At 50.0% G+C, this 26,034-nt stretch overlaps 1 protein-coding gene across 1 annotated transcript in view; it reads left to right on the top strand.

The window, feature by feature from the left end:
* Window positions 1–2,122: 2,122 nt before the first annotated feature.
* The window catches only part of LOC148108818 (uncharacterized), a 37,775-nt gene continuing 13,863 nt past the window's right edge, over window positions 2,123–26,034 (top strand). The window contains exons 1-23 of the mRNA XM_087868035.1: window positions 2,123–2,147; window positions 6,065–6,180; window positions 6,865–7,026; window positions 7,816–7,954; window positions 8,222–8,317; window positions 8,421–8,592; window positions 8,706–8,868; window positions 9,539–9,718; window positions 10,299–10,473; window positions 11,211–11,443; window positions 11,923–12,048; window positions 12,356–12,595; window positions 12,719–12,863; window positions 13,547–13,774; window positions 14,853–15,233; window positions 16,100–16,270; window positions 16,698–16,855; window positions 18,179–18,319; window positions 18,604–18,721; window positions 18,971–19,155; window positions 19,349–19,474; window positions 19,608–19,800; window positions 22,970–23,121. Coding sequence (XP_087724161.1) covers window positions 2,123–2,147; window positions 6,065–6,180; window positions 6,865–7,026; window positions 7,816–7,954; window positions 8,222–8,317; window positions 8,421–8,592; window positions 8,706–8,868; window positions 9,539–9,718; window positions 10,299–10,473; window positions 11,211–11,443; window positions 11,923–12,048; window positions 12,356–12,595; window positions 12,719–12,863; window positions 13,547–13,774; window positions 14,853–15,233; window positions 16,100–16,270; window positions 16,698–16,855; window positions 18,179–18,319; window positions 18,604–18,721; window positions 18,971–19,155; window positions 19,349–19,474; window positions 19,608–19,800; window positions 22,970–23,121 — 3,825 coding nt within the window. The remainder of the gene's footprint in view (window positions 2,148–6,064; window positions 6,181–6,864; window positions 7,027–7,815; window positions 7,955–8,221; window positions 8,318–8,420; window positions 8,593–8,705; window positions 8,869–9,538; window positions 9,719–10,298; window positions 10,474–11,210; window positions 11,444–11,922; window positions 12,049–12,355; window positions 12,596–12,718; window positions 12,864–13,546; window positions 13,775–14,852; window positions 15,234–16,099; window positions 16,271–16,697; window positions 16,856–18,178; window positions 18,320–18,603; window positions 18,722–18,970; window positions 19,156–19,348; window positions 19,475–19,607; window positions 19,801–22,969; window positions 23,122–26,034) is intronic.

The raw sequence follows: 26,034 nt of genomic DNA, 5'->3' as shown, positions 1-26,034 counted from the left end.
AAAAATCACACACACACACACACACTCAACCAAAAAGCAAGGGGAGAAGCATTGATGGAGAAGTGGGGAGCTCGGCATCAGCAACCGCTGCTCCATCCAGAGAAGGACCACTTCCTGGGGCCCCAGTCAAGGCAGATTTGATGCGAGTCTGCAAATAGGCTATAGAGGTTGTAGACCCTTCCTTCAGCTCTGAGCTCAGAGACTTCCCGGATCCCATAGGCTGCGTGGGTCACTAGTTCCTTAGAAATTGGCTTTACGTCTGTGTGCATCCACCTCCCACACGTGACTGTGAACTCCATCACTGTACATTATCCATTTTTGATCTCCCACGAAGTCCTGGTGCAGAGTCAGGACTCTATTGCTGGCTTGAATGTATGACTCGTTTTTAGGAAAGCCCTGTGGTCAGTGGGCAGAGAACAGGAGACCTAACAGAAACGGAAGGGGAAAGTGGCTGAAACATAGGAGACCAGAGCGTGCCGAGCTCCCAGACCTTGGCTCCTAATTCCACTCTTTCCGAACAGGAACCAGAACTCCTGGGAGAAATGGCTGATTCTGAGACCAGGGCACGAGTGTACAAGATGAGCCCAGAGCCTCTGATAGTGCCAGAAAGTAAGGAGATACTTTTAAAAAATAAAATCCACAATGATGGGTTATGTCAAAGGACTCGGGAGCCAACTGAAAGAGCTCCCAACGACTAACACTGGGTCATTTGGAGGGAAAAAAAAAGGCTTTCAACATACATGAGTCCATTCTAATATAAGTAAATAATTGAATAAATAAATAGGGGAGAAAAGGCAAATCTCCCATGCAGAAGAATTCCATATACTTTATGTAGATGCCCCACCATGGGGGGGGGGGACATACGTCTTCCCTTTCCCCAAGAAGCACACTATGGAAAGGAGAAAAATAAGACAACTTTTCAGTGGAGAAAACCTGACAAACATGACCTCAGCCAGTGGCTAAGGTCAACATCAACAGTGATGCCTCATGGCGATAGTATGCCCTCTGGAGTGAGGTGGTGTATACACCACTTTGTCTCCATGGTCTTCCTCTCCCAAGCCCACAGTTCCAGTCTAATTATCAGAAAAACGTCAGACAAATCCCAATGGAGGAGCACACTACGATATGCCTTATGCGTCCTCCTCAAAACTGCCAGCATCATCAAAAAGCAAGGAAAGTCTGAGAAACGACCACAACCGAGAGGAGCCTAAGGAGACGTGACAACGAAGTGTAATATGAGATGCTGGAACAGAAAAGGGCATTTGGTAAAAACTAAAGAAATCTGAACAAAGTATGGACTTTAGTTAATAATGATGTATTGGGATCTTAATTCTGACAAATACATCAACTTAATGTAGGATGTTAATAATAGGGGAAACTGGGTGTGAGGTGTATGAGAACTCTCTGTACTGTCCTTGTGATTTTTCTGTAAGTCTGAAACTGTTCTAAAAAAATTATCAAGAAAAAAATCAACCATATTCCAGGAAAAAAAAAACTTAAGTAAAAATGGAAAAACAGAGGAAAAAAAATAAGACTGAAAGGACTTCAGAATCATGGAAGTTAAGAAGTCCCCAACCTGTCAGAAGCCGTGAAGAAGCAGGTAAAGTCAGAAGTAAAATCTAGAAAGATCTAGACCAGCCAGGGGACACTGCCCTTGGAGAGGGAAGTTTTAGGAGACAGTGAATATGAAAGAGAGCTCAGGGACACAGTATAAAAAGCTGGAAGAGACAAATGTAGACCAACTACCAAAGAGTGTGGTCTTTAGGGACACGCAAAAACCACAAGATTGGTTGTGAGCATCAAGAAGGATGGTGCACATCAATCCTCCACACAAAACTCTGCTACTTAAAGTGTGGTGACAACAGCCTCATCTTACCTTGTCAGAAATGCAGAATCCTGGGCCACACCCAAGATCACCTATAGTACTGAATCACAATCTCCCTTTCAGGAGCTCAAACACTGAATACCACGAAAACAAATCACCTAATTTAAAAATGGGCAAAGAACCTGAATGAACATTTCTCAAAAAGAAGACAGATATGTGAAAAGATACTCAACATCACCGATCATCAAGGAAATGCAAATCAAAACCACAATAAGATATCCCCTCACACCTGTTACAATGGCCATCATCAAAAAGACAAAAGGTAAGTGTTATCGAGGATGTGGAGGAAAGAGAACCCTTGTGCACGGTTGGGGGGAATGTAAATTGATACAGGCATTATGGAAAACAGTATGGCGTTTCCTCAAAAAACTAAAAATGGAACTACCATAGGATCCAGCAATCCTACTCCTGGTTATTCATCCAAAGGAAATGAAATCAGTCTGTTGAAGAGACATCTACAGTCCCGCGTTCACTGCAGCATTGTTCACAACAGCCAAGACATGGAAGCAACCCAAGTGTCCATCGATGGATGAATGGATAAAGAAGATGCGGTAAGTACATATAATAGAAGACTATTCAGTCATGAGAAAGAAGGAAATCCTGACATTCGTGACAACACGGGTGAATCTGGAGGATATTTAGCCAAGTGAAAGGAGCTAGACAGAGAAAGACAAATGCCGTATTATCTCACTAATAGGTGGAATCTAAAAAGCAAAGTTGAACTCATGGAAGCAGAGAGTAGAAGTGTGGTTACAGAGGCAGGAAGTAGGGGAAATGGGAGGTTTGGGCAAAAGGGGTACAAGGTTGCAATTACATAAAATGAAGAAGCCTAGAACTCTAACTCACAGCATGATGACTACAGTCAGTAACACTGTATTTAATACTGGAAAGAGGCTGAGGGAGTTGATTTCAGGTGCTCTCATCACACAAAAGAAATGATAACGATGTGAGGAAATGATATGTTAAGAAGCTTGACGGTAGTAATCATGTCACAAGTCATGTGTATCAAATCATCATGTTGTACACCTTAAATATATATAATTTTTATTTATACATATATATAAAAGAAAAAAAGGAATTAAATTAAATTAAATTTAAAAGATCCCCGAGCGACTGGCAGAAATAGTAAAATGTTTGGAGAGTTATAACATGACATAGATGTTAATCTTTATTTTTACCAAAATAATTAAGGTACTGATACTACTTTGCGCACACATACACACACATCCTCCTTCACAACTGCATATCCTCTTCTTCCACTCGACACCACCACCCCCACCACTGCCATTTCCTGCAAGATCACAGTGCCACCTTCTGGAAAGATGAGGGCAGGTTGACTGAGCCCCTCAGGAGAACAAAGCAGGTGGCAGAGGTGATGTGCAGGGCAGAGGGGCACACACCAGCCTAGAGGACCTTGTAGAGAAGTGGCTTCACCAGATGATGGCACCCCGTGCCGTCCAGTACAGTGATTGCCAGCCACGTAGGGCCACTGAGCTCTTGACACGTGGCTAGTCCTCCCTGAGATCTGTTGTAAGTATAAAATGGATTTCAAAAACTTAGTATAAAAAGAGAATGTAAGATATCATGCTATTAATTTGTATACCGACTAGGTGTTAAGGTACTACATTAGGTTAAATAAAATATGTTATTAAAACTAATTTCACTTGTTTCTTTTTAGTTTTATAATGCAGCTACTAGAAAATTTGAAATGACATCTGTGACTCGCATTACGTTTTTATTGGACAGCACCAAGGTAAGCTGTGTTTTACAGAACATAGATTCCCAGGGGTCTTAATGTCTTCCCCCACATGTATGTCTCTGCAAGGCGTCTCTAATTCTGCAGGTCAGTAATTCCCCTTCCAACCTCAGCTCCACAATCAGCATCCAGTTCTTGGGGGCATCAGGAGCCCCAGCAGAGAGCCTGGTATGTAGTAAGTGCACAACGAATATTTGTGGAATGGGCGAATAAATGGATGAGCAAGTCAAGTGTCATCAAGTAGAGGAACACCTTGTCCTGAGTGGGTGGATCTCTTTTTTTTTTTTAAAGATTTCATTTATTTATTTGTCAGAGAGAGAGCTCAAGCAGGGGGAACAGCAGGCAGAGGCAGAGGGAGAAGCAGAGGGAGAAGCAGTCTCCCCACTGAGCAGGGAGCCCAACGCGGGACTCGATCCCAGGACCCCGGGATCCTGACCTGAGCTGAAGGCAGATGCCTCACCGAATGAAGTTAAGGCGTCCCCAGGTGGATCTCTTTTTAGAAGCAACCCAATCACAAGTCGTGCAGGGTGAATTAAATGCAACAAATCAAGTCAGAGACACATTTATTATTCTCAAAACCAAAGCCTGATTACAAAGTCATAAGCAGATTTTCTTAAGGCCATCCTGAGCCAGCATTATTCAAACTTGGAGGCAGGGATCTTATTTACAATTTAAGTGGGGCTTATAAAGTGGGTGGCCTTGAAAGTCCCAGAGTCCCAGTTCCCTTTCTTTTGCAGCCACACCTCATCCACAAGACCTCACTTCTGTTAGCGCCTCGTGGCTCTGTAGGCACTTTCTCACCTGTGAGCTTGATTGATTTTCACAACTGCTCTTGAAGAAAGCCAAGCAGTATTATTTATTATCACCTTTTTATAAGTGATAAATTAACTGATTATCTCATTTCCAAAGGTAATTAACGATGAGGCCAGGTCTCTACCCCTGCTCTCCAGCACCTGCTGCAAGCTTGACGCGTTGCATCACGTGGGTATCTCAGGCGCTCCCGGGCTGTTTTAGCGCTTCCGGGTATTTCGTGTATGCATTTTCTTGAAGAGCATTTGACTGGTTGTGTGACTCTGTTAAAACTTTCCGTCTCGGGGTGCCTGGGTGGCACGGCGGTTAAGCGTCTGCCTTCGGCTCAGGGCGTGATCCCGGCATTCTGGGATCGAGCCCCACATCAGGCTCCTCCGCTATGAGCCTGCTTCTTCCTCTCCCACTCCCCCTGCTTGTGTTCCTTCTCTTGCTGGCTGTCTCTATCCCTGTTAAATAAATAAATAAATAAAATCTTAAAAAAAAAAAAACTGTCCATCTCGTTGGCCTCAGTCTTCCCATCTGTAAATTGGGAGGAGAGAATTAAATCATCTCTAAGGTACTTCCTAATGCTAAAATCATGCAGATCTCTGAAACTTGGCTGAACATGCAGCAAAGGCAGAAACCTGTGTCTCATTCCCCTCGTGCCTCTCCTGCAGGATTTTGCACACAGAGATTGGCTTTGCCTTGCACAAGGAGGAAGCTAGAATGTGCCTTGCTCTCACTGAGCCCGGTTCTATACACACACCCCCACTGGCTACTCTGGGAAGGAAACGGCGTATGGTATTGATTGTCTGGGCCAAAGCCACCCAGAGGATCCGTCTCTCAGATTTCATGCTCATAAAGTATTCAGCGAGTGCTCCCTGGAGCTTCTGTAAGTGCCAGAGGCTGTCCTTCCTGGCGTTTCTCTCTGCGCGCAGATCCCTGTGCCCAGATCTCTCTCTGTACCTATCCCACCCCCAGCTCGTCCTCTCCGGGTGCTGCTGTCACTGTGTCTCTGCCTTTTGCTCTTCCCTCTCCATCTGCATCCCCAGAGGTCTTGTCCATCCTCTTCCAACCTCCATGTGGGCCTCTCTCCCTGCCACTGTCGCCCCTGCCCAGGAGGTGAGGGCTCCATCCTTCGGAGGCATCGCAGGGACATGGGCCTGTCTAGCAGTCTTCTGCTTTACCTTCCAGAGCGCCAGGTGCCTGGGCAGGGAGACTCCTCAGGATTGCGGGAACCAGAAGCCCTGTGCAGAAGAGCTGCGCCAACTGGGGTGCCCAGAGGGTAGGGCGTGGGGCTGAATTTGCCCCGGAGGAGTTGGGGATAAAGTGAGGGGGTAGGGGCAAGACAAACAGCTCTGAGGGGAGAGGTTGGCTTCACGAAGCACCTGGGCTGGGGGGTCAGAAGCCCCCAAGCAGGGAAAGGGAATAGTCTGGGGTTCACCTAGGGCATCTGGGGGGAATCACCTGGGGACGGCAGCTCCCGGAAGCTAAGTCTCAGCCCTAATTGCTGTGCGCCCATCATTCTACAGGTAGGCTCTGCCCTGGCTCACCACCTGCTCCCTGTCCCCCCGGAACTTTCCTCACTGGAGCAGGTCCCCATGACACCCCCCTCTGCCACCTCTGCCCTCGAGGATTCTTCAACCACTGGCCTGGCCAGGATGCCTGTTTTCCCTGTGGTTCGGAGGCCACCCAGCCGGAGGAAGGCAAGGACACATGTGTCTGCCTGGGGCCTGGCCGAGTGTTCCAGGTACGTCCTCTGGCGGTAGGACCCAAGGACAAGTTGCATTTCCAGGACTGTTTTGGTCAAGTTCAGCTCAGGTGTAACCTGACCAGGGTCAGCTCAGGTTTCCAAGTGATGCGGGGGTAAGGTTGCCCGATAAAATAGAGGGTGCCCAGTTAAACCTGAATTTCAGATCAATTATGGATCGTTGTTTAGCATAAGAGTGTCTCAAATACTGAATGAGACATGTTTACGCTGAAAACATATTCCTTGTTTATCCGAAATTCAAATTTAACAGGGTGCACTATGTTTTTACTTGCTAAATCTGGCAACCCTACTCAGGAGAAAGGGCAGTCTGTTGTTCTCCACCATGACCACTCCCCAAATACACCCTGGTCCAAACCCTTCCAATTTGAACTTTCCCTATAAGCCAACAACTATGCATGTGAATCCTTCCTTTCCTGAAATTCCCAAGTCTTTTTGGCTAAAATGACAGCACCACCTGGACCCTAACCAGAATGTACTGGTCACCTTCCCCTCTCATCTGCGTCCTCTCCAGCCCTGTTGAACCTTGACCTCCCCACCCCTCCCCCGCCTCTCTCTTCTGGCTCATCTCAGGCAGAGTCACAGCCAAAGGTGTGGTTCCTCACAGCTAGGTTCCTCATCAACCAGCCAACCTTCACCTGTGTTTCCTCCCTCCCCAACCCGCAGCCCAGTGATGGACAGTGCCCCTGCCTCCCAGGCTACCAAGATGCTGGAGAGCCAAGGGGCTGTGTCCAGCGGGAACACAGGAGCTGCAAGAATGGGGCCACCTGGAACCAGGAGGGGCTGTGTTTGACCAAGGATCAGTGGACTGACCACTGTGCCCAGGAGGTAGGAGCCGTCTCCATAGTGCACCCCTTGCACCCCTGGCCCTCCACCTGACAGCTCACAGGCCCAGCCCCCTAGCCCTCTCTGGAAACATGGAGACCTGTGCTCTATACTCTGAAGCTGGAGAGAGTTGGGGGCAGCCTCCCCCGGAGAGGTGTCCCTAAGAAGTTTCAGTCTTTGTGCAGGTGTGTGCCACACCAGGAGATGCCCATGGCTATGACCCAGGCCTGGGGCTCTGTCTGTGCTGGGAACAACGCTCAAGTGGGATGTGTGGTCCCCTGTGCCCCGAAGAACAGAGACACGTCCTGCAGCTCAGCTGCTCTAAGGGCATCCCACGGATTTCCGTCACTGAAGGCACTGGGAGCCAGGTACAGTGCCCGAGTTTCAACCCCTTGCTGGCCTGGGGCCCACTGTACCCGGGGCCTCTGCCTCCTAGAAGGAGTATGCATGATATGCCTGTGCGTGGGGTCCTGGACCCTACTCACCAACCCACATCAGGAGCACAACCTCTGGGACCAGAGAAAAGGCCCCCCTGTTGATTTAATTTCATCCTATAAAACTCCTTGAAGAAGTGATTTGCTCATTAAAGGGGGGAAGCTGTCTTGGAAATCTTCCCATGTGAGCAGAGCGTAGCACCCAGAGTACGACTCTGGGTTACCCCTCCGTGTGGAATTCTTAGACTACTACCACCACCGCTGCCCTGCATCCTTATCAGGACGCTCAGGGCCCACGGGAAGCCCCGTGCTCTCTCCGCCTCCCTGCGGGTGGATGTGTTACTCTCTGTGTCTTCAGGGAAGAGCTGACCCCGAACCTCCTCGTTCCCAGGAATTCTACCTTCTGGACAGGACTTCCTCACCGCGCGCCATAGGCCATCCCTGCAACTCAGACCAAGGGCAGAAGCCTGCCCCTCTATATGTGGTCAGGATGGATGGTAAGACAGTGGGACAGAGGGAGGCCACAGGTGGGCCCACCGCTCAGGACCACACACGGGAAAGCCTTGACCTTTGCATGGCATAAGTGTGGCCCCTTCAGGCAGAAGTTAGATGGTGATGGGCAGCACGAAGGGACCCCTCAATTTTTAGAAAGTTGGTCCTGCCATGTGCAAATCAGAATGGGACAGGTTCTGTTGTATCCATGCACTAGGGAAAACTCTCCCCCTCGACCGTGCACGTTGAGGGAGACTCCTGTCTTGCTCCAGGGATTGGGTTCCTGGGCCTGATCAGACCAGGTCAGGAGCTGCTGCACTCCCTTGGCCTGCCCCTCCGGGATCCCAGGCCCCCAGGCCATGACGCAGGTGCGCATCGCAGCTGACACCCGTGGCCTCTCCTCTCCCACCTCCACCGGCAAGAATCCGTCTAAAGCTGCTGTTCCTCGTGTTCTGTATCTTGCTTGCCCAGGAAAGTCAAGCGAAGGACATCTGAACTCTTCTTGGTCAATGAGCCTCAATTCCACATACCATGGGGATCGGTTGCCCCCAGAGCCAGGCATCCGAAACCCCACAGTCTGCCTCCAAATCAATGATACGCTTGTCTTCCTGGTGACCCGTGAGCATTACCCAGAGTACGACCTGTGAGTTTCCAGAGGACATAGTCCTGCCATCATCGAGGTACTGGAGAAAAGACCCCCCTGTGCCTGTAGGCACCCCCAGGAGACAGCACACTGCCCCCTTTTTCTGTCCCCAGGGGCCACTTCTATAATACGCTGGCGGAATTTGACTGGGGGCGCTTCCGGGCCCTCCGTGAGGAGTCCCAGCTCCACGATGGAGAACGCTACCTCTTTCTGCAGCAGTTCCAGCAGCCCGGGGTGTACGTCTTTCGTCTGAGCAGCAACAAGCATCGGAAGATGGTTTGTCCATGACAATTGGCCTCATTTAACGCACTAGCCCATCATTTCCCCTCACCCCAAAAATACTGCCTCATAACCATCCCAGACAGATCCCCAAGGAAGGAGACACCCAGGGTGTCCCTCTCAAAGTCTGGGGCTCCCACAGTCCTAACAGATAATTCTGAGGGTCCCTAGGGTTCCCTCTAACATGTGATGTATAGGGAAGGGAAGATTGTGAGGGTGAAAATAGCATGTGTGTCCAAGGACCTCACGGTGTCCAGACATCTCTCACGGCCCTCTGCTTCCTTACCCCTTCTTTCCCTACCCTCTCTTTCATCCTGAAGGCACACATCCCAAGCTCATCTGCACAGGTTGGTATCCATGTGACCTGCTTATGATGCCACCACTGATCCAGGCGCAGTGTCTCGGTCATATATGGGATTTAGCTCCTCACCCTGTCTACACAGCTTCAAAGAGGCTGTGCTGACCTCACCCCAGAACATGCATACAGTTGCTCAATTACTTGATAAAAATTTGTTTCCCAGGGAAAACCCAGATTCTGCTCCCCCAAGGTATGCACAAAGATCTGGACTATTTGGTTCGTGCTGACAGGCCCGGGGTCCCACTCTGTCCCCTTGCCAGTCTCTGGCAGACAGTGGGAGAAAGGCCGAACAGATTTCTTTCCACCCAGTACATCCGCACCCTCCCACCAGGGGGCCGGTGCTTCGGAGAAGGGCCCTTCACCCCCACGACTCCCAGGAATCTCATCCAAACTGGCATCGCCAAGATCCCCAGGCCCCCAAAGAGGTCTGACTGGCCAGAAGTCCTGGGGGAGATTGTCCTGCTCCTGGGGTTCTGCCTGCTTCTATTGGTGAGTAAAGCTGACAAGTGACATCTTAACCCCTATGCAAGACTGCCTCTCCAATTCCATGTCCATGGGCTACCTGGTGCCATTTTGCAGCCCGCATTACATATGTGGTCCCTGTACTAACAAAGGGGTTGGTGAATTGGGGGCTGGGAGGGTAATGGGCTTGGGAGGAGGGTGGGGACGAGAAAGGGAGGACTGTGAATGAGGGTACAGAGGCAGGAAATAGCCTTCAGCTCCTCAGGGAACCAAACGTGGCGGTGCAAACACAGAGCTGAGAGACGAAATCGCAATGGTCTCACGGGCCCTGCTTTATCCTCTATGCAGTGAGGATCCATTAAAACCTTTGAGCAAAACAAGATTTCAAGCAAGAGAGAGAAACCCTAGTAAGACTTTTATTTGTACTCTAGTGATAGGGTAGAAGACAAGATGGATTGGGGGGGCACCACGAAGAGATAGACAGTTGGAATAATCCAAACAAGAGAAGATGAGGTGCTCCCTAACTACAGGGAGCAGGGATCTTCCTCCTCCCGGTCTTCAAAGAAGATGCTTCCCCCTGTCCTTCACCACATTCTGTACCATGTAGATTCAGTGTCACAGCCTGAGCTGGGCCCGGAAGGCCACTCCCAACCCCACCTTCAGGAAGCATCAGCAAGGATACAACCTGGATGCCTACACTTCCCCAAGAACTGGGATGACATTGGTGAGGAGAGGTCGATCACACCAAGACTCTGATACCCCCAGGGTCAAGGGAGATCATGGTGAGTCACAGACTCTGGTTAAAATCCCAGAGGTGTCCCCAAATCCAATTGGCCAGCTCCTGCTTCTTTTTTTCATGTTCCTAGATTACTCACGGTTCCATTCTCCCCCATTCATTTATTCATTTGCTCACTAAATATTTATTGAACAGCCACTGTACGCCAGACACCACCTGGTTCTGGAAGTACGCAGTGTAGAGGGGGGTAGAGACATCTAAATAAAAACTTTCCAAGGGCTGCCTGGGTAGCTCAGTCAGTTAAGTATCTGCCTCCAGCTCAGGTCATGATCCCAGGGTCTAGGGATCCTAGGATCCTAGGATCGAGCCCCACATCGGGCTCCCTGCTCCGTGCCTCTCCCTCTCCACCTACCTCTGCCCCTGCTCATGCTCTTTCTCTCAAATAAATAAACAAAATCTTAAAAAAAAATAAAGAAGAAGAAGAAGAAGAAGAATTAGAAGAACTTTCCAAAAGAAAAGTAATGTAACCGTGTACAAAGTGCCCAAGTTAGGAGATGTCCAGCACTAGCTGCAGGAGCAAATCACAGAAGGCACCCCGTGTTACACTGAAGTGTTTCACCTTCTACCCCTGCTACTCGAAGTATGCTCCTCAGGCAGCGGCAGTCCAGCTTCAATGTGATTATGAATTACCTGGGGACCTTCTGCTGCAATGGGGCGGAGGTAGAACCTAGAATTCTGTGCCTCTAATGAGGTCCTCAGCAAGGCTGATGCTGCCCGTCCAAGCAAGACTGTCTAGACCGTGGAGGACCCGCAGGAAGAAGAGGCAGGGAAGATGGGCAGGGAGGCTTATCTTTGCTTATCAGGAGGTTAATCGTGCTTCCCATCCCCTGACAGGTGGGCGCTGGGAGGCCGAGGAGCAGGTAGACCTGGAGTGGTTTGACCCAGACCGCTTCTTTGCGATCCTGCTCAAGCAGTCTCTGTCGGTGACAATGAAACTCAGCCAGACCAAGGAAGAGGTAAGTGGAAAAGCTGGAGAAGTGAGCGGGGTGGAAAACAGATTCATCGCAGAAGGGAGCTAGTTACCGGATATAGAACCTAAAGAAATCCTCCATCTATCTATAAGTAATCCGGGAAAAGGAAAGCATACGGGAGGGGAGATAGAAGATTTCAGATTAAATTTAGGGCTGATTTTCAGAACTTTGGGCGTCAGATCAGTGAAGGGGAATCTATTAAGATCACCTCTGGAGTCTGTCAGATCCCCATTCCTGGTCCTCGGTAGCCCATCTGGAATGTGTAAATTCAGGACAGTAGGTGACAGGCGTTGGGAACAAAAAAGAACACGCTTAAGTCCAAGTATGGAAACTGGGTCCGGGGCCTGTGGCGCTGCGGCGTCCCTCCACCACACGGACAGCAGAGGGCGCTGTGATCAAAGCAACGAGAGAGGCGGCGCGGCTGGCGGAGCGTCGTCTCACGTGAACGGCGCGCTCTCCCACAGCTCAAACTCCTCTGCCTCCGACTCCTGAGTGAAGCCCGTTCTCTGCGGCAGCTGTGGGGGGCTGCGCGTCCCATCCCAGCCTCTGCGGGCCAGCTTCCGGGGAGCCCCCCGACGGAGCTGCAACAGGTCGGGCTGTGTTCACACCTTCCCATCTGGTGTCGTGCCTACATGTGACTCCCGGCTCTCCCTGAGCCCCGCACCCTTGCCCCCTCCCCCCGTGGCCCCTTTCCCACGGTCCTGTCTCCCAGGCCCCAGGGCTCTTAGTCCCCACCCCCCACCCTTAGGGATTTCACATCCCTTTGCCGCTGCTGCCGGGCCTGCCCAGAATGTTCTGGAGCTCCCTGCCGGGGCTAGCTCGTGCCCAGCCCCTGGGCTGCCGTCCCTGGCGTCTGCAGCCCCGCGGACACGCAGGCAGGGCTGTCTCTGACCCCAGGCTGCCGAGGCAGCCGCCGGGGCCGCGGAGGAGGAGGCCGGGCGCAGGGGGCGTCTGGCAGGCCAGTACGCAGCGAGCCTTCGTCGCCAGCTGAGGCTCCTCCGCCAAGACCTCCGTGCCAGGCAGGAGCAGTGGGCCACCTTCTGCTCCACGCTGACGGCGGCTCGGCGGCTGCTGAAGGCCCAGGCGGACTCCGGGCCCGTGAAGTCCTCCCAGGCTGGGCCGAACCCACAGGGGTGTGTACCGGTGCCTCTGAGTCAGGCTTGGGGAGATCTGGCTTAGGGGAGGAGCGAGTGTGGCTTCGCCAGGTCCAGAACTGGCCACAGCAGAGGGTCCTTTCCCCGTCCCTCACCACCCTGATAGGGCCTCCCCCATGCCCCCTGCAGGGAAGTCCCCCAGCTGGAGGCTGAGCTGGGCCGCCTGTCCCAGGCTGTGCTGCAGGAGGGCCACCGCCTGAAAGCCTGGGGCGTCCTGGGTACCGGCACTGGGGCGGAGCTGCTGCAGCCAGGTGGGTCCTGCTCCCCCTCGCCAGGCCCCGCAGGAAGCCTGGCCCTGCGTTGAGAGGACAGGCCCTGCAGAAACGTGGTCCCTCCCCTAGACACCCTGCAGGGGAGGAGAAGGGCAAAGCAAAGCCGAAACCCCCAAAGTTGAGAGGGACTTCCTGTGCAGTGGTGGGGAAACAGCTGTGTTGCTGAAGAAAGAGCCTCTGAAATGGGAAGAACAGGGGAGGAAACGAGCAAAACTGCCACAAAAAAGCATGGCTTTACACATCAGGGAGCATTTCCTGGCAGCAAAAGCCTGATGGATGAGTGCAAAAGGCCACATTTGGAGAATGCTGGACTTGCCTGGAAATGAAGAGTGGGAGAAGGATCCCCTTGGGTTCTCTGCGGGAATTCTGAGTTCTGGGAGTCCCCGGCCCCATCAGGTGACCTCTAGGCTGTCACCACTGTTTCCCAAAGTCCTTCCAGTCCCTGCCAGCCTGCAATATGGTGATATCACAATGTCATGTCTCGAATGGGGAATCATGCCCTGCACTCAGCAAAAGACAAGATACTATGCCATCAGGGAGCACTTGCTACTGGGGTTGGGTTGGGGTTCTTACCAACTCCCTCCAGGCACCAGCCAGGGGAGCCCCTAGCCTGCCCCCTCAGCCTCAGGCGCAGGGCTGAGCAGTTGTTTGCTTTCCTGCAGCCTCAGCAGGCCCTGAAGGGGGCGCCCAGGACATCAGCATGGATCTTGTCACCAAGTTGATGGTCCCCGGGCCCAACTGTGCAATGCTCACAGCCAGTGGTCATGCAGGGCCCATACCCCCTGGCTACTTCATCCACCCTGACACTGGGAAGGTGCTGCCTGAGGCTGGAAATCTGGGGTACGATCTACAGAGAGCTACCCTGGTGCCCACCACCGACTTCAGTTCCGGTGAGACCCTGACCACAAAGGAGTTCCCCACCTAGCCCAGAGCTGAGCTCCCCGGGAGCATAAGGCAGGGAGCAGGGCTCTGTCCTGGCACCGTGGGGTATGATGACAAACAGAGCAGTAAACACTTTCTGCCCCTCCTCGCTTTAACATTCCTGCTGCAGAGGGTGCAGGCTGGGGAGAGCTCCCAGGTGCAAAGAGGCTCTGCAGGGCTGGGGAGGGAGGCTGGTGTATGGAGAGTACTAACACTTCCCTGTCTCCCTGTCCAGGTGTCGTCCGAACGTCAGAAGCTGCCATCCTCCCCTATGTGCCCTACCCAACCTGTCTGGCCACAGGCTCCCCTCCCGCCACCCACCTGCCCGTCCTGCAGCCGAGAAGGACATCACAGCTGGGGGCACTCATGACAGACCCGGCAACTGGCATCGAGGTGCCCGTGCTGGCTGTGACTCTGCATCCCCAAACCAGGCAGTGGCTCACTCTTGGGGGCACATACTGCAATCCTCTCACCAAGACCTTGGCCCCTCTAGAGCTGGGGGGCCCCATGGAGGACCCAGTCACGGGAAGCATCTCGCCAATCCTGGGAGTCGGGTTGGATGAAAACACAGGTGTCTGCGGTCCTCAGTGCTGTGCTCCCACCTTCTCCTCCCTTCCCAGCCTGGCTTCCCAATCCCCCCAGCCCCCAAACCGCCCATGTTCTGGTCCAGGCTGCAAACCACCCCAAACCCACCTTTCCACCCTTTATCCTCACTCTGCCCTTACCCCACCTGTGTTCTCGGTCCCGGCTTCCCCATCCCCGTCCCCATCTCCAGCACAGCGTGTCGGGGAGAAAAAAGAGACCCAAGCAGGCTCTTCAGTAAAAGCAGAGGAATGTTTTCAGCCAAGAAGGGGCATTCCTCCTCCTGCCACCACAGTTGCTACCCCTGGGCCCTCTCCCTCTCCCCTTACACTCCCCTCCCCTGACTTCTGGTCCCCCACCTCCTTCACTCACAAGGTCTGCAGGCCCTAGTCCTCCTTTATGCCTCATCTCCCTGTGTCTCTGTTCAGTCCCCTTCCTACCTCATCCTCTTGGGTTCCCTGCCAGGTCAGGTGCTTGCTCTGGGCGGGCTGCGAGACACCTCGGGGAGCCTTATGCTGCCTGGTGACAGCTTTGAGGAGCCTCTGAGCAGGAAGACAGTCCGGCTGCAGGGAGCTTCTCGGCAGGAGGGCCAGACAGTGCCCCACGTGGGAGGATCACAGGCCCTGCTGGACGCCAATGTGCTGGTGGCCCAGGGGCGAGTGATTGCCATGCTCCGGAGTTACCAGGAGAGGCCGAGATCAAGGACACAGGGGCTGCTGGAGGCTGCCATCAAGGACATGAGACAGGCACTGGGCTTGAGTCTGCACCATGTCCTACAGCAGGCTCGGAGGCTGGAGCGGCAGCTGGGGACAGCAGAAGCCATCACGACCAGTGGCGGGAGGATAGGTACTACTGACCGAGACCTAGGCTCTGGGCCCTGAAATCCCAGGCCCAGAATGACCCAGTGCTTCAATGCCCTCAGCTCGTAAGCTCAGGGACGGTCCTGTGGTCACGCACACATGGGACGAGGGAAGAGAGAAGGAGTATGGCGGCTTAGTGTCCGACCCCGTGAATGCTCAGCTTGAACTCCGTCCTTCCATCTCTTGCCAGTCCGCTGGGCTTTACACTCTGTGTTTGTAAAGCTATGTTCTCTTGTTATTTCAGAGGGCTCCTGAAACCCATTTTACACCAGGGGTCTGAGTTTCCTCCACGTCCTTTTTGCCTCTACTAATACAAGGACGGGCAAGGAAAAGAAGTAGGAGGGGAAACTTCCGGGAGCTTACCTCACTCATTCTTTCTAGAAGCTTCTGCCCATGATGTGACAAAAAAAAACCAGGGTTTTGGATCAGAATTGTTTTGAGTTTGAAGCCCTGCCCCACCATTTAATAACTCTTTTACCTTGGGCAAGTTACTACATCACTCTGCCTCTGTTTTAACATCTTTAAAATGGGGATAAAAATAGTACATACTTGAGGTCCATGGTAGGACCAAATAAAATGTCATTTAAAAGGAGTTTTTAAGCTTAGACTTCTGGTACATGGTGGGTGCTCAAGAATATTTGTTCCTTTCTTTTTTACCTTTTTAGTGTGGCCTGGAAATTGTTCTCAGCCTCCCAAAAGTCAGTACCTTCCTCCTGAATTCAAAATGCTAAGGGAGGCCCCACAGGAAAAAAATGCAGTCCTCCAGGGAGGCTTCTCTGGTCAGGGATTAGCCCTTTGAGCCTGGATTAACCCTCAACCCCCCTTCTCTCTACCAACTCCCCCTTGTGTTAGGAATGATGTGCTATCCTGGGACAGAGCTGTGGATCCCTGTCCTGTACGGGATGGAGATCCCAGACCCTGAGGGCTCAGGGCTCATGGTGCCCATCCTGGGCATGAAGACTGATGGGAATTCGGGTGATACCACACCCCTGGCAGGTTCAATGGAAGATGCTGATGGCAAAGGTAGGAGGGAACTGGGGGCCTGTGAAAGCCAGAGAGGGATCAGGAATGTGACTTACCCCTGGATGAGAAAGCCCTAGAAAGCGCTTTCCAGGAGGGGTACCCCCCAGTCCATTTACTCATGAGTCATGGGATGCAGTCATTCTGATGCCTCCACTAGGGCTGCTGAGACCTGAAATAAAGTGCTCAGAGATTCCAGAACCCGAGGACCACAGGTCATTTATCCCCCACTGAGAATATTGGGTTCTTTCAAAAATCAGCACTTCAGAACCTCACTCTCAGGGTCTCTGGCTTCCAAGAAGCCTTCTAATCCAGCTGAGAACCCCTCGAAGGGCAGAGGGGGTTCTAAGGGTTCCTTTGGCTCCCTTCCCACCATGCTTACCTCTTTCCATGACCACCCCTTCCTTCTTTCTCTCTCTCTTTCCCACAGGTCTTGTCCCAATCTCGATTGGGGCTCAAGCCATAGACCCCTTGACTGGGGAACCTGGTCCTGTCATTGGTGCTCAGACAGACCCCTGTACCGGAGTGGTGGTGCCCATCGTCCAAGTGCTGGAGGCCCTACCTCGGGGAGTGAGAGACCCTGGTCTGGTTTGTAGGAGCCATTTATTCTATTCCTTTTTCCATTCATCCAACAGCTGTGTATTAGGTACCCTGTAGGTTGCAGGCACTGTGTTAGGTGTTGAGATGCAAAAGCACTAGGGGCTCCTGTCCTCAGGAAACTGGTTGGCCATGGGTTCCAACCATGATCGTGGTTTATAGGGTGTTAAGGGAGCACAGAGGAGGGACATCCAAATCACCTGGAGGAGAACTCAAGGAAGGCTTCTCTAAAGAGGCAATGCCTGGGCTGAGTCAGAAGAGGCCTCGGCGGCCAGCCAACACAAAGGCGGTGAGCTTGAGACCAAGACTATTCCGGGAGGGTGAGGGGCAGCCAGCAAGGCAGGAAACAAATCACGAACTACCTTGGGTGCCTGGCTGAGGCCTGCAGTGTGGCTTACCATGAAAGCCATGGGGAGCCATTGAAGGATTTTAAGTAGACATGTGATATGATCAGATATGAATATTTTTAAGACTTTTAAATTTGGAAAATTTGGCACAATACAAAAACAAAATAAATTACTCATAATCCTACATGTTTTAACATATGTAAATGAAGAAGCACAAGGTCCCTCCTCCCCATTGCTCTCACCCCATCTGCCATAAGCAGCCCCCCATCCAGACACTACTCACCTCGCCCCCAGTCTCCCACCAAATGCAGCCACTATTAACAGGTTGGCACATCTCCTTCCAGACATTTTTATGTGTGTGTATGTGAATATGTAGTCAGCATTCTAGAAAGTTCCTTTTGGCAGCCGTGCAGAGGATGGATGGCAGCAGGGCCAGCTTGGAGAAGGAAGCCAGGAGGTTATTGCAGTAATTCAGCCCTTGGCAGGTCTCCACGAAAATGGAAATGCCTTAGGGTCCTCCCATACATTCTCAGCCCGGTTCACTTCAGGACCAAAGATGGATGTGTTGTAAGAGATTCTCATTAGAAGCCAAGACATTTTAATTCTAGCCCCAAATCACAGTTTCACAGAGGCGTCTGAAGGGGTGAGATGAGGGGATGAGAAAAATTTCCCACTGCCACACACCCACCTGCTCTGGCCTCCCAAGAGGAAGGTGGGAGCAGGGGGCCAGGGGACTCCAGAGAGGCTGGGCACTAGAAGGAGGAAGAAAGGGACTGGGATCTTGAAGCAGGTGTCTAGTTATTATTTTTCCACCTACAACCAAGTCAGCTGTCTCACCGATCTTAGTCATGGGCACCTGAGGGTGAGAGAGGCCCCTGTCTGGAGCAGAAGCACTGGGGATCTTCAGCCAGGCCCCAGGCTGTGAGGAGAAAAAGCGTATGAGCCGTAAACAATCCGGACGTTGCAGCTGGACATCCTGGAGAAGGAGCTGAGAGCCCGGGAGCAGTACTGGCACAGCCAGGGACAAGAAGAGTTGCGTCTAGCAGAATGCCTGGGGCAGCTGGGCCATGAGCTGCTCTCCATCCCAGGCAAAGATGCCCAGCAGCAGGTGAGGCCCAGAGACACCACCTCACCGTCCCCACCCGTTACCCAGACTACACAGGTTTCTCTCGTGGAGCCTTTGTCTCCCCGCTGACCACAAAAATGGGACCCACCTCAGGGCAGACAAAGTCCCAGGATTCCCTGGCTCCAGGCCCTAGACTCTGGTCACCCCCTAAGTGCCTCAGGGTGGAGGAGGAGCGGGAGGAGGAAGGGCCACCATGAGGCGGCCCAGCCCAGAGCTCCGGCCTCCCTCTCTGAGGCCCCTTCCTTTGCGCTTCCTGTCCTGTGCAGCTGAGGGCTGCTGAGGAGGCCCGGGCAGCGCTGGAGTCCTGCTGTCTGCAGGAGACTGAGAGGAGAGCCAGCGCCCTGCGCACACAGAGCAGCCCAGAGCGGGGCCTGCTCTCTCAAGGTGGGACAGCGTCCCCTGGGCCCAGATCCCCAGAGCAGAAATCTCCTGGGAGTGGGGACCCTTCCCACAGCTTCCTGGTGGGGAGTCCCTCCTGCCCTCTGAATGTGCTCACCAGCCAGGCTCCCCCAGGCAGGCCCTGGCTCTGATCTGGCAGGTTCTCTGGCTCTAATAAACCACTGTGTCTTTTCTTCTTCTCCCTCTCCCCAGAGGTGGCTTCTCTCACATGGCTCTTTCCTCTGCCCCTTGCAGCAGACAGAGAGGAGTGGGAGCAGGAGGCAGAGATGATGTTGGGCATGCAGAAAGTCCTGCAGAGTTTAGGACAGACAGCAGAAAAGCTCCGGCAGGCAGTGGGCCGGCTGCAGGGCCAGGAGCAGGAGATGTGGCTGCAGCAGCCTAGGAGTCTGAGCCCCCAGATCTGGAACCGTCCCAGGAAGGTGAGGCTCGGAGGCTGATAAGGGGACCCGTGCAGGATGAGCACATCCTCCTGTGTCATCAGATGTGGTTCTTCAGGGCAGTGTGATATTCAGGAATAGGTGGGCCCTAGGAGCAGTGGATGGGCTGGGAGACGAACAGGAGGAGAGAAAGAAGTTCCATTCTCATTTGGGTGTTTCACTTCCTGTGCTCTAGGTGGTTGAACATCTCTCTGATGAGTTTCAGGAGGTGGTAAGGGAGAGACAGAACTTTCTGAATAGGGCCCTCGGTCACCTGCAGTACCAGCGAGAGCTGAGCCGCCTCCACCTCTTGCACACCCAGGTACTGCCTTGGACTTGGCCATGGAGATCTGCATGTCCAATTTAGTGGGGGCTTCTGAGAGAAGCTCCCAAAGCAGCCACGTGGGACCGGTGGGAGCCACGCATGAAACCAAGTTCTGACTATTGTGTCCTAGATCGTTGCCTCAGGCTCCCCTGCATGTTTGGAGAATTACCCTGGAGACAGATTCTATGGCATGATCACCACTTCTCTCAGGGACCGAGCTGCTGCCTGCCCACTCTTGATCCCCTTCCTGAAGAGCCTCACTGCAGCACTAAATGGAGCTCAAGGCCATGGCCCAGGCGTGGAGGATCAGGGGCCAAGAACAGGTAGGGCTGCTCACTGCCCCAACATTTCCTTCTGCCACCAAGGCTGATCATATTTGCTAAGTTCTAATGCTACCGTCAGGGCTCCTGGCACTCTACGAGTGTGGCCATAGTAGTTTCTTCAGGAAGAACATAGAGAAACCCAATGTATTTTTTTTCTATTGCTGCGTAACAAAGTACCTGAAAGTTGTGTGTTTTAACAAACATTGATTATTTCAGTTTCTGGGGGTCAGGAGTCTGGGTGCAGCTTAGCAGGGGTGGGGGGCGTGTGGCTCACGGTCTCCTACAGGCTCCATCAAGGTGTTGGGCCAGGGCTGCAGTCATTTCAAGGTTTGCCTGGGGAATCAAAGTTCTATCCTATGGTTGTTGGCCAGAGACATCAGTTCCTTGCCATATGGACTTCATAGGACAGCTCACAACATGGCAGCCGGCTTCCTTCATAGCAAACAAGTGAGAAGGGACCCAAAAAAATGGAAGCCACAGTCTTATTTTATCCTGATCTCATTACTTGTACTATATTCTATTTATTAGAAATGAATTACTAGGTTCAACCCATCCTCAAGGAGAGGGGTAACAGAGGGCATGGATACACGTGGGAGGATCCTGGGGGCCATCTTACCGGCCACTTGTCATGTCTGACACTACGGCTGGCTCTTTCTTACTTCACAGTCCTGGGCCCTTACTCCAACAACTGTCTTCTTCCCCTCTGTTCAGATGCAGATAAAGTTGACATCATGTGGATCTCACCACTCTTTTCTACCCTGAAGAAAATAGACATCTGGTCCCAAGCCCCCAAGGAGGAAGCTGAACTACAAGGACAGATGCATCACCAGCTAGGTAACCTCCTTTCCCTGGAGCCCCTGTTTGGAACTATCATGGTGCACTGAAGGTGTTTGATGGTGTGACCTCTGGGGACTAGGAAATGTCAGAATCCTGACCTGCCAATCATCCCTTTCTACATCCCCACCCCTACACCTAAGATTCCCAAGGGCCTTTTCCATGTAAGGAATAACAAATAGGAACCAAAGTCTCACTGTGATAACTTGGCCAATTTCGAAGGGAAAATCCTAAAGACTCTCTGCCTTCCCACTAAACACTGAATCTAAATCTTAGGATTTTACCCCATACTGGCCCTCCACGTGTTCCAAGGAGTTAATGGAAGAGGTTGAAACACAAGGAGATAGGCAGAGGTGACAAAGAATAGGAAGACCGTGCCCCAAAAAGGGACTCCAGATCACTTTACCAATACCACCCCTTGACATTAGAAGTCAAACAAGAACGTGGCTGGCCTTGCCCTGAAGATATAGATCTCTTTCAACCCACTTACCTCCCAAGTGGAAGAGGATTAGAAGGAAATAACGTATGCCTTTCAGTTGACCATGATGCAGGCCGCTAGTCAGCATAATTCCATAAACACTCTTGAATTTGACCAGAGGTCACCCAACTGTGGCCCACAGGCCAACTCCAGTCAGCTGTTTCTATGTGGCCCACAAGCTAAGAAGAGTTTTACATTTGTGAATGACTGGGGGCAAAGTCAAAAGAAGAGTAACATTCTTATGGAGTGCTTTGTAATATGTAGTGTGCTAGTCTCGGTCTTTGGATACATGAGCTCATTTAATCTTTACAACAACCCAGTAAAGTAGGTACTTCTACTCATTTTATAGGTAGCGAAACTGAAGCATCTGAATAGGCCAAGTAAGTAGTCAAAAATCATGTTGCTAGCAGGGAGCTCAGCTGGAATTCAGTCCCAGATCCTGTGCTCTTAACCTGCTTACCCATATGAAAAATGATCCAGCACCATAAAGGCAGTGCCTAAAGGGAGATGCAGGCTATCGTGGTGCTGAATTCCCAGGAGGGCAGACGGCTGTGTTTCAGAGAAGCAAGGGAAGGCGCTGCAGGAGAATGAGACCACACTTCTACCATGAAGGTGGGAACACTGAATTTGAACCCCAGTTTTGCCTCTCAGCTGACAAAGCCTAAAAGATTTACTGACCCTTTACAGAAAAGTTTTGCTGACCCCAGAACTTAACCAATCTTAGTATTAATTGGGCTTCCCTTTGAGGGAAACGAAGAAGACTGTGGGCAGAAAGGTGGGTTCTCACCACCACTTCAACCTCCATTGTCTTACAATGGTATTAACTTTATAATATTGAAAGCAATTTTGGGGCATCTGGGTGGTTCAGTGTGTTAAGTGTCTGACTTTGGCTCAGGTCATGATCCCAGGGTCCTGGGATAGAGCCCCACATCAGGCTCCCTGCTCAGCAGGGAGTCTGCTACTCCTTCTGTCTCTCTCCCTGCTTATGCTCTCTTGTACACGCTCTCTCTCTCTCTCAAATAAATAAATAAGAATCTTTAAGAAAAAAAAAAAGGAAAGCATTTTTATATGCATTGCCTTGTTTACGCCTGGTCACCCAAACTCTAATTCTGTAAGATAGCAAAAGATTATTAACTTACTTTTTTATAGATAAGAGAGCTGGTGCTCAAAGAAGTTTAGTGTCTTTCCCTGTGCCTCCCAGGATCTGGACCAGAACCCAGGTCTTCTGGCTGCCAGTTCAGCATTGTTTCCCATACTGTGCTACCCAAGCTTTTTTTCATTGTCTTCTCGAGGGTAGAAAGACAATACAATATGTTTAAAGACCCAAGACCCATTAGAGACAATTCTGTGAGGAAGTACGATTATGATGTTAATCCAGCTAATGTTTATTGGGTGCTTGCTGTGTGCCAGACACAGCTCCGAGTACATCCCATTTAGTGCTCCAAACTACCCTATGAAATAGTAGAAGAAAATTGGTTACCGTCTTTTCCAGATCCTTGATTTTTTGGGGTTTTTTTGGGGGGGGGGTGTTTTATTGCGGGTTTGTTTGTTTGTTTGTTTGTTTGTTTGTTTGTTTGTTTTTTGGTGCTGGCACCTCTGTTCCTATTGACTGAGACTCAACTGCTTTTCCATGAAAATGGGCAGGAGGATCTGAGGCACAGTGCATAAGGATAGCATGGATGGGTGGGTGGGTGGGTGGGTGGATGGATGGATGGATGGATGGATGGATGGATGGATGGAAGCAAATACACCTTTTTCTAAGTTGGATTGTGTTGTTGTTCTTGTTGCTTTTATTAAAAATCGTTGCTGGACAGAAAAGTCAGTGAAATCATTGCTGTTTTCTCTTGATCTCTGTAGTGCCCAAAAGCTCTTTGCAGGATGTCCCAAAACCTCAGATAATGAAGAACGAAGAGCTTATCACTGTGCAACCCACAGATCTTTCTGCCAGGGAGTTCGTGGTTTACCAGTATGGCCTCTCCATCCTGCACCTCCTCATCCCCCAGCTGCATGTAAGTCTGGGTTCTGGAGCAGTCATCTTGCAGCCAAGAAGGTCGAGGTGACCAGGAAGGAGGCTTTCAGGTGGTGATATATGTTAGGATTAAGCAGCTGGAATAGGGAATTTACTAGTCTCTCCTCTAAAGGGACTGATAGAAGTCAGTTCACCAATCTACGGTCTAATCTCTCAAATGATAGTAAGTAGAATCAATTAAGTACTTCATACATGCAAGAAAATGTTCTCATAACTTGCATGATTTAATTCATTTAATCTTCACAAAAACCCTATGACATAGATTTTTTTTTCTCAGTTTTTTATTCAAGTATGATTAACACAGTGTTATATTAGTTTCAGGTGTACAATATAATGATTCAGCAATTCTACACATTGCTCTGGGCTCATCTTGATACATGTGCTCTTAATCCCCTTCACCTGTTTCCCCTCCCCCCTCCCCTTTGGCAATTGCAGGTTTGTTCTCTGGTTTTTTGTCTCTTCTTTTCTTCGTTCGTTTTGTTTCGTAAATTCCACATATGAGTGAAGTCATATGATATTTATTTTTCTTGGCCTGACTTATTTCACTTAGCTTAACACCCTCTAGGTCCTTCCATGTTGTCACAGATGGCAAGATTTCATTCTTTTTTATGGCTAATATTCCATTATATATATCTATATATATATATGTGTACCACGTCGTTTATCCATCATCTACTGATGCACACTTGGGTTGCTTCAGTATCTTGGCTATAGAAATAATGCTGCAATAAACATAGGAGTGCACGTATCTTCTTAAATTAGTGTTTTCATTTTCTTTGGGTAAATATCCAGGAGTGGAATTACTGGACCTTATGGTAATTCCATTTTTAATTTTTTGAGGAACTTCTATACTGTTTTCCACAGTAGCTCACCTGTTTGCATTCCCACCAATGGTGCACAGGGGTTCCTTTCTCTCCACATCCTTGTCAACATGTGTTATTTCTTATGTTTTTTATTTTAGCCATTCTGACAGGTGTGAGGTGATACCTCATTGTGGTTCTGATTTGCATTTCCCTGATGCTGAGTGATGTTGAGCATCTCTTCATGTGTCTGTTGGCCGTCTGCATGTCTTCTTTGGAGAAACGTCTATTCGTGTCCCTTGCTCATTTTTAATCAGATTATTTGTTTTTTTTGGTGTTAAGTTGTAATAAGTTCTTTATGTATTTTAGATATTAACCCCTTATCAGATATATCATGTGCAAATATCTTCTACCATTCAGTAGGTTGCCTTTTCGTTTTGTTGATGAATTCCTTCACTGTGCAAAAGCTTTTTACTTTTGTGTAGTCCAATAGTGTAATTTTACTTTTGTTTCCCTTGCCCTAGGAGACATATCTAGAAAAACGTTTCTATGGTCAACATCAAAGAAAATTACTGACTATGCTTTCTAGGGATTTTATGGTTTCAGGTTTCACATTTAGATCTTTAGTGCATTTTGAGTTTATTTTTGTGTCTGGTATAAGAAAGTGGTCCAGTTTCATTCTTATGTTCAGTTTTCCCAACACCACTTGTTGAAGAGACCATCTTTGTCCCATTGTATATTCTTACCTCCTTTGTCATAGATTAATTGACCATAAAAGCATGGGTTTATTTCTGGACTCTCTGTTCTGTTCTATTGATCTATATGTCTCTTTCTGTGCCAATACCATGCTGCTTTGATTACTCTAGCTTTGTAGTATATCTTCAAATCTGAAATTGTGATACTTCCAGCATTGTTTTTCTTTCTCAAGATTGCTTTGGCTATTTGAAGTTTCTTGTGGTCCCATAGACATTTTACAATTATTTGTGGTAGCTCTGTGAAAAATACTATTGGTATTCTGATAGGGATTGCATTAAATCTGTAGATCGCTTTGGGTAGTATGAACATTTTAACAATACTGGTTCTTCCAGTCCATGAGCATGGAATATCTTTCCATTTGTTTGTGTCATCTTCAATTTCCTTCATCAGTGTTTTAAAGGTTTTATTTACTCATTTGTCAGAGAGAGAGAGAGAGCACAAGCAGGGGGAGTGGCAGGCAGAGGGAGAAACAGGTTCCTTGATGAGCAAGGAGCCCAATATAGGACTTGATCCCAGGACCCTGGGATCATGACCTGCACCAAAGGCAGATGCTTAACCGACTGAGGCATGCAGGCATTCCTTTCTTCATCAGTGCTTTGTAGTTTTCAGAGTACAGGTCTTTCACCTCCTTGGTTAAGTTTATTCCTAGGTATTTTACTATTTTTGGTGCACATGTAAATGGGACTGTTTTCTTAGTATCTGTTTCTGCTACTTCATTATTAGTTATAGAAATGCAACACTAGGGGTGCCTGGGTGGCACAGCGGTTAAGCGTCTGCCTTCGGCTCAGGGCGTGATCCTGGCGTTATGGGATCGAGCCCCACATCAGGCTCCTCCGCTATGAGCCTGCTTCTTCCTCTCCCACTCCCCCTGCTTGTGTTCCCTCTCTCGCTGTCTGTCTCTATCTCTGTCAAATAAATAAATAAAATCTTAAAAAAAAAAAAAAAAGAAATGAAACACTATATATTAACTTTATATCCTGTGACTTTACTGAATTCTTTTATCAGTTCTAGTAGTTTTTTTGTGGAGTCTTTAGGGTTTTCCATACATAGTATCATGTCACCTACAAATAGTGAAAGTTTTACTTCTTCCTTACCAATTGGGATGCCTTTTACAAAATCTTTTTCTTCTCTGATTGCTATGGCTGGGATTTCCAGTGCTATGTTAAGTAAAAGTGGTGAGAGTGGACATCCTTGTCTAATTCCAGAAAAGCTCACAGTTTTAGCACCATATAATGATGTTAGCTGCAGGTTTTTCATATATGACCTTTATTATATTCCCTCTTACCTACTTTGTTGAGGATTTTTATCATGAATGGATACTGTACTTTGCCAAATGC

The sequence above is a fragment of the Ursus americanus genome, chromosome 16 (assembly GCF_024610735.1).
Source record: "Ursus americanus isolate L20-20 chromosome 16, mUrsAme1.1.p, whole genome shotgun sequence".
NCBI lineage: Eukaryota > Metazoa > Chordata > Mammalia > Carnivora > Ursidae > Ursus > Ursus americanus.
Note: the sequence above shows the minus strand (reverse complement) of the source record. Positions and strands in the feature narration are given on the sequence as shown.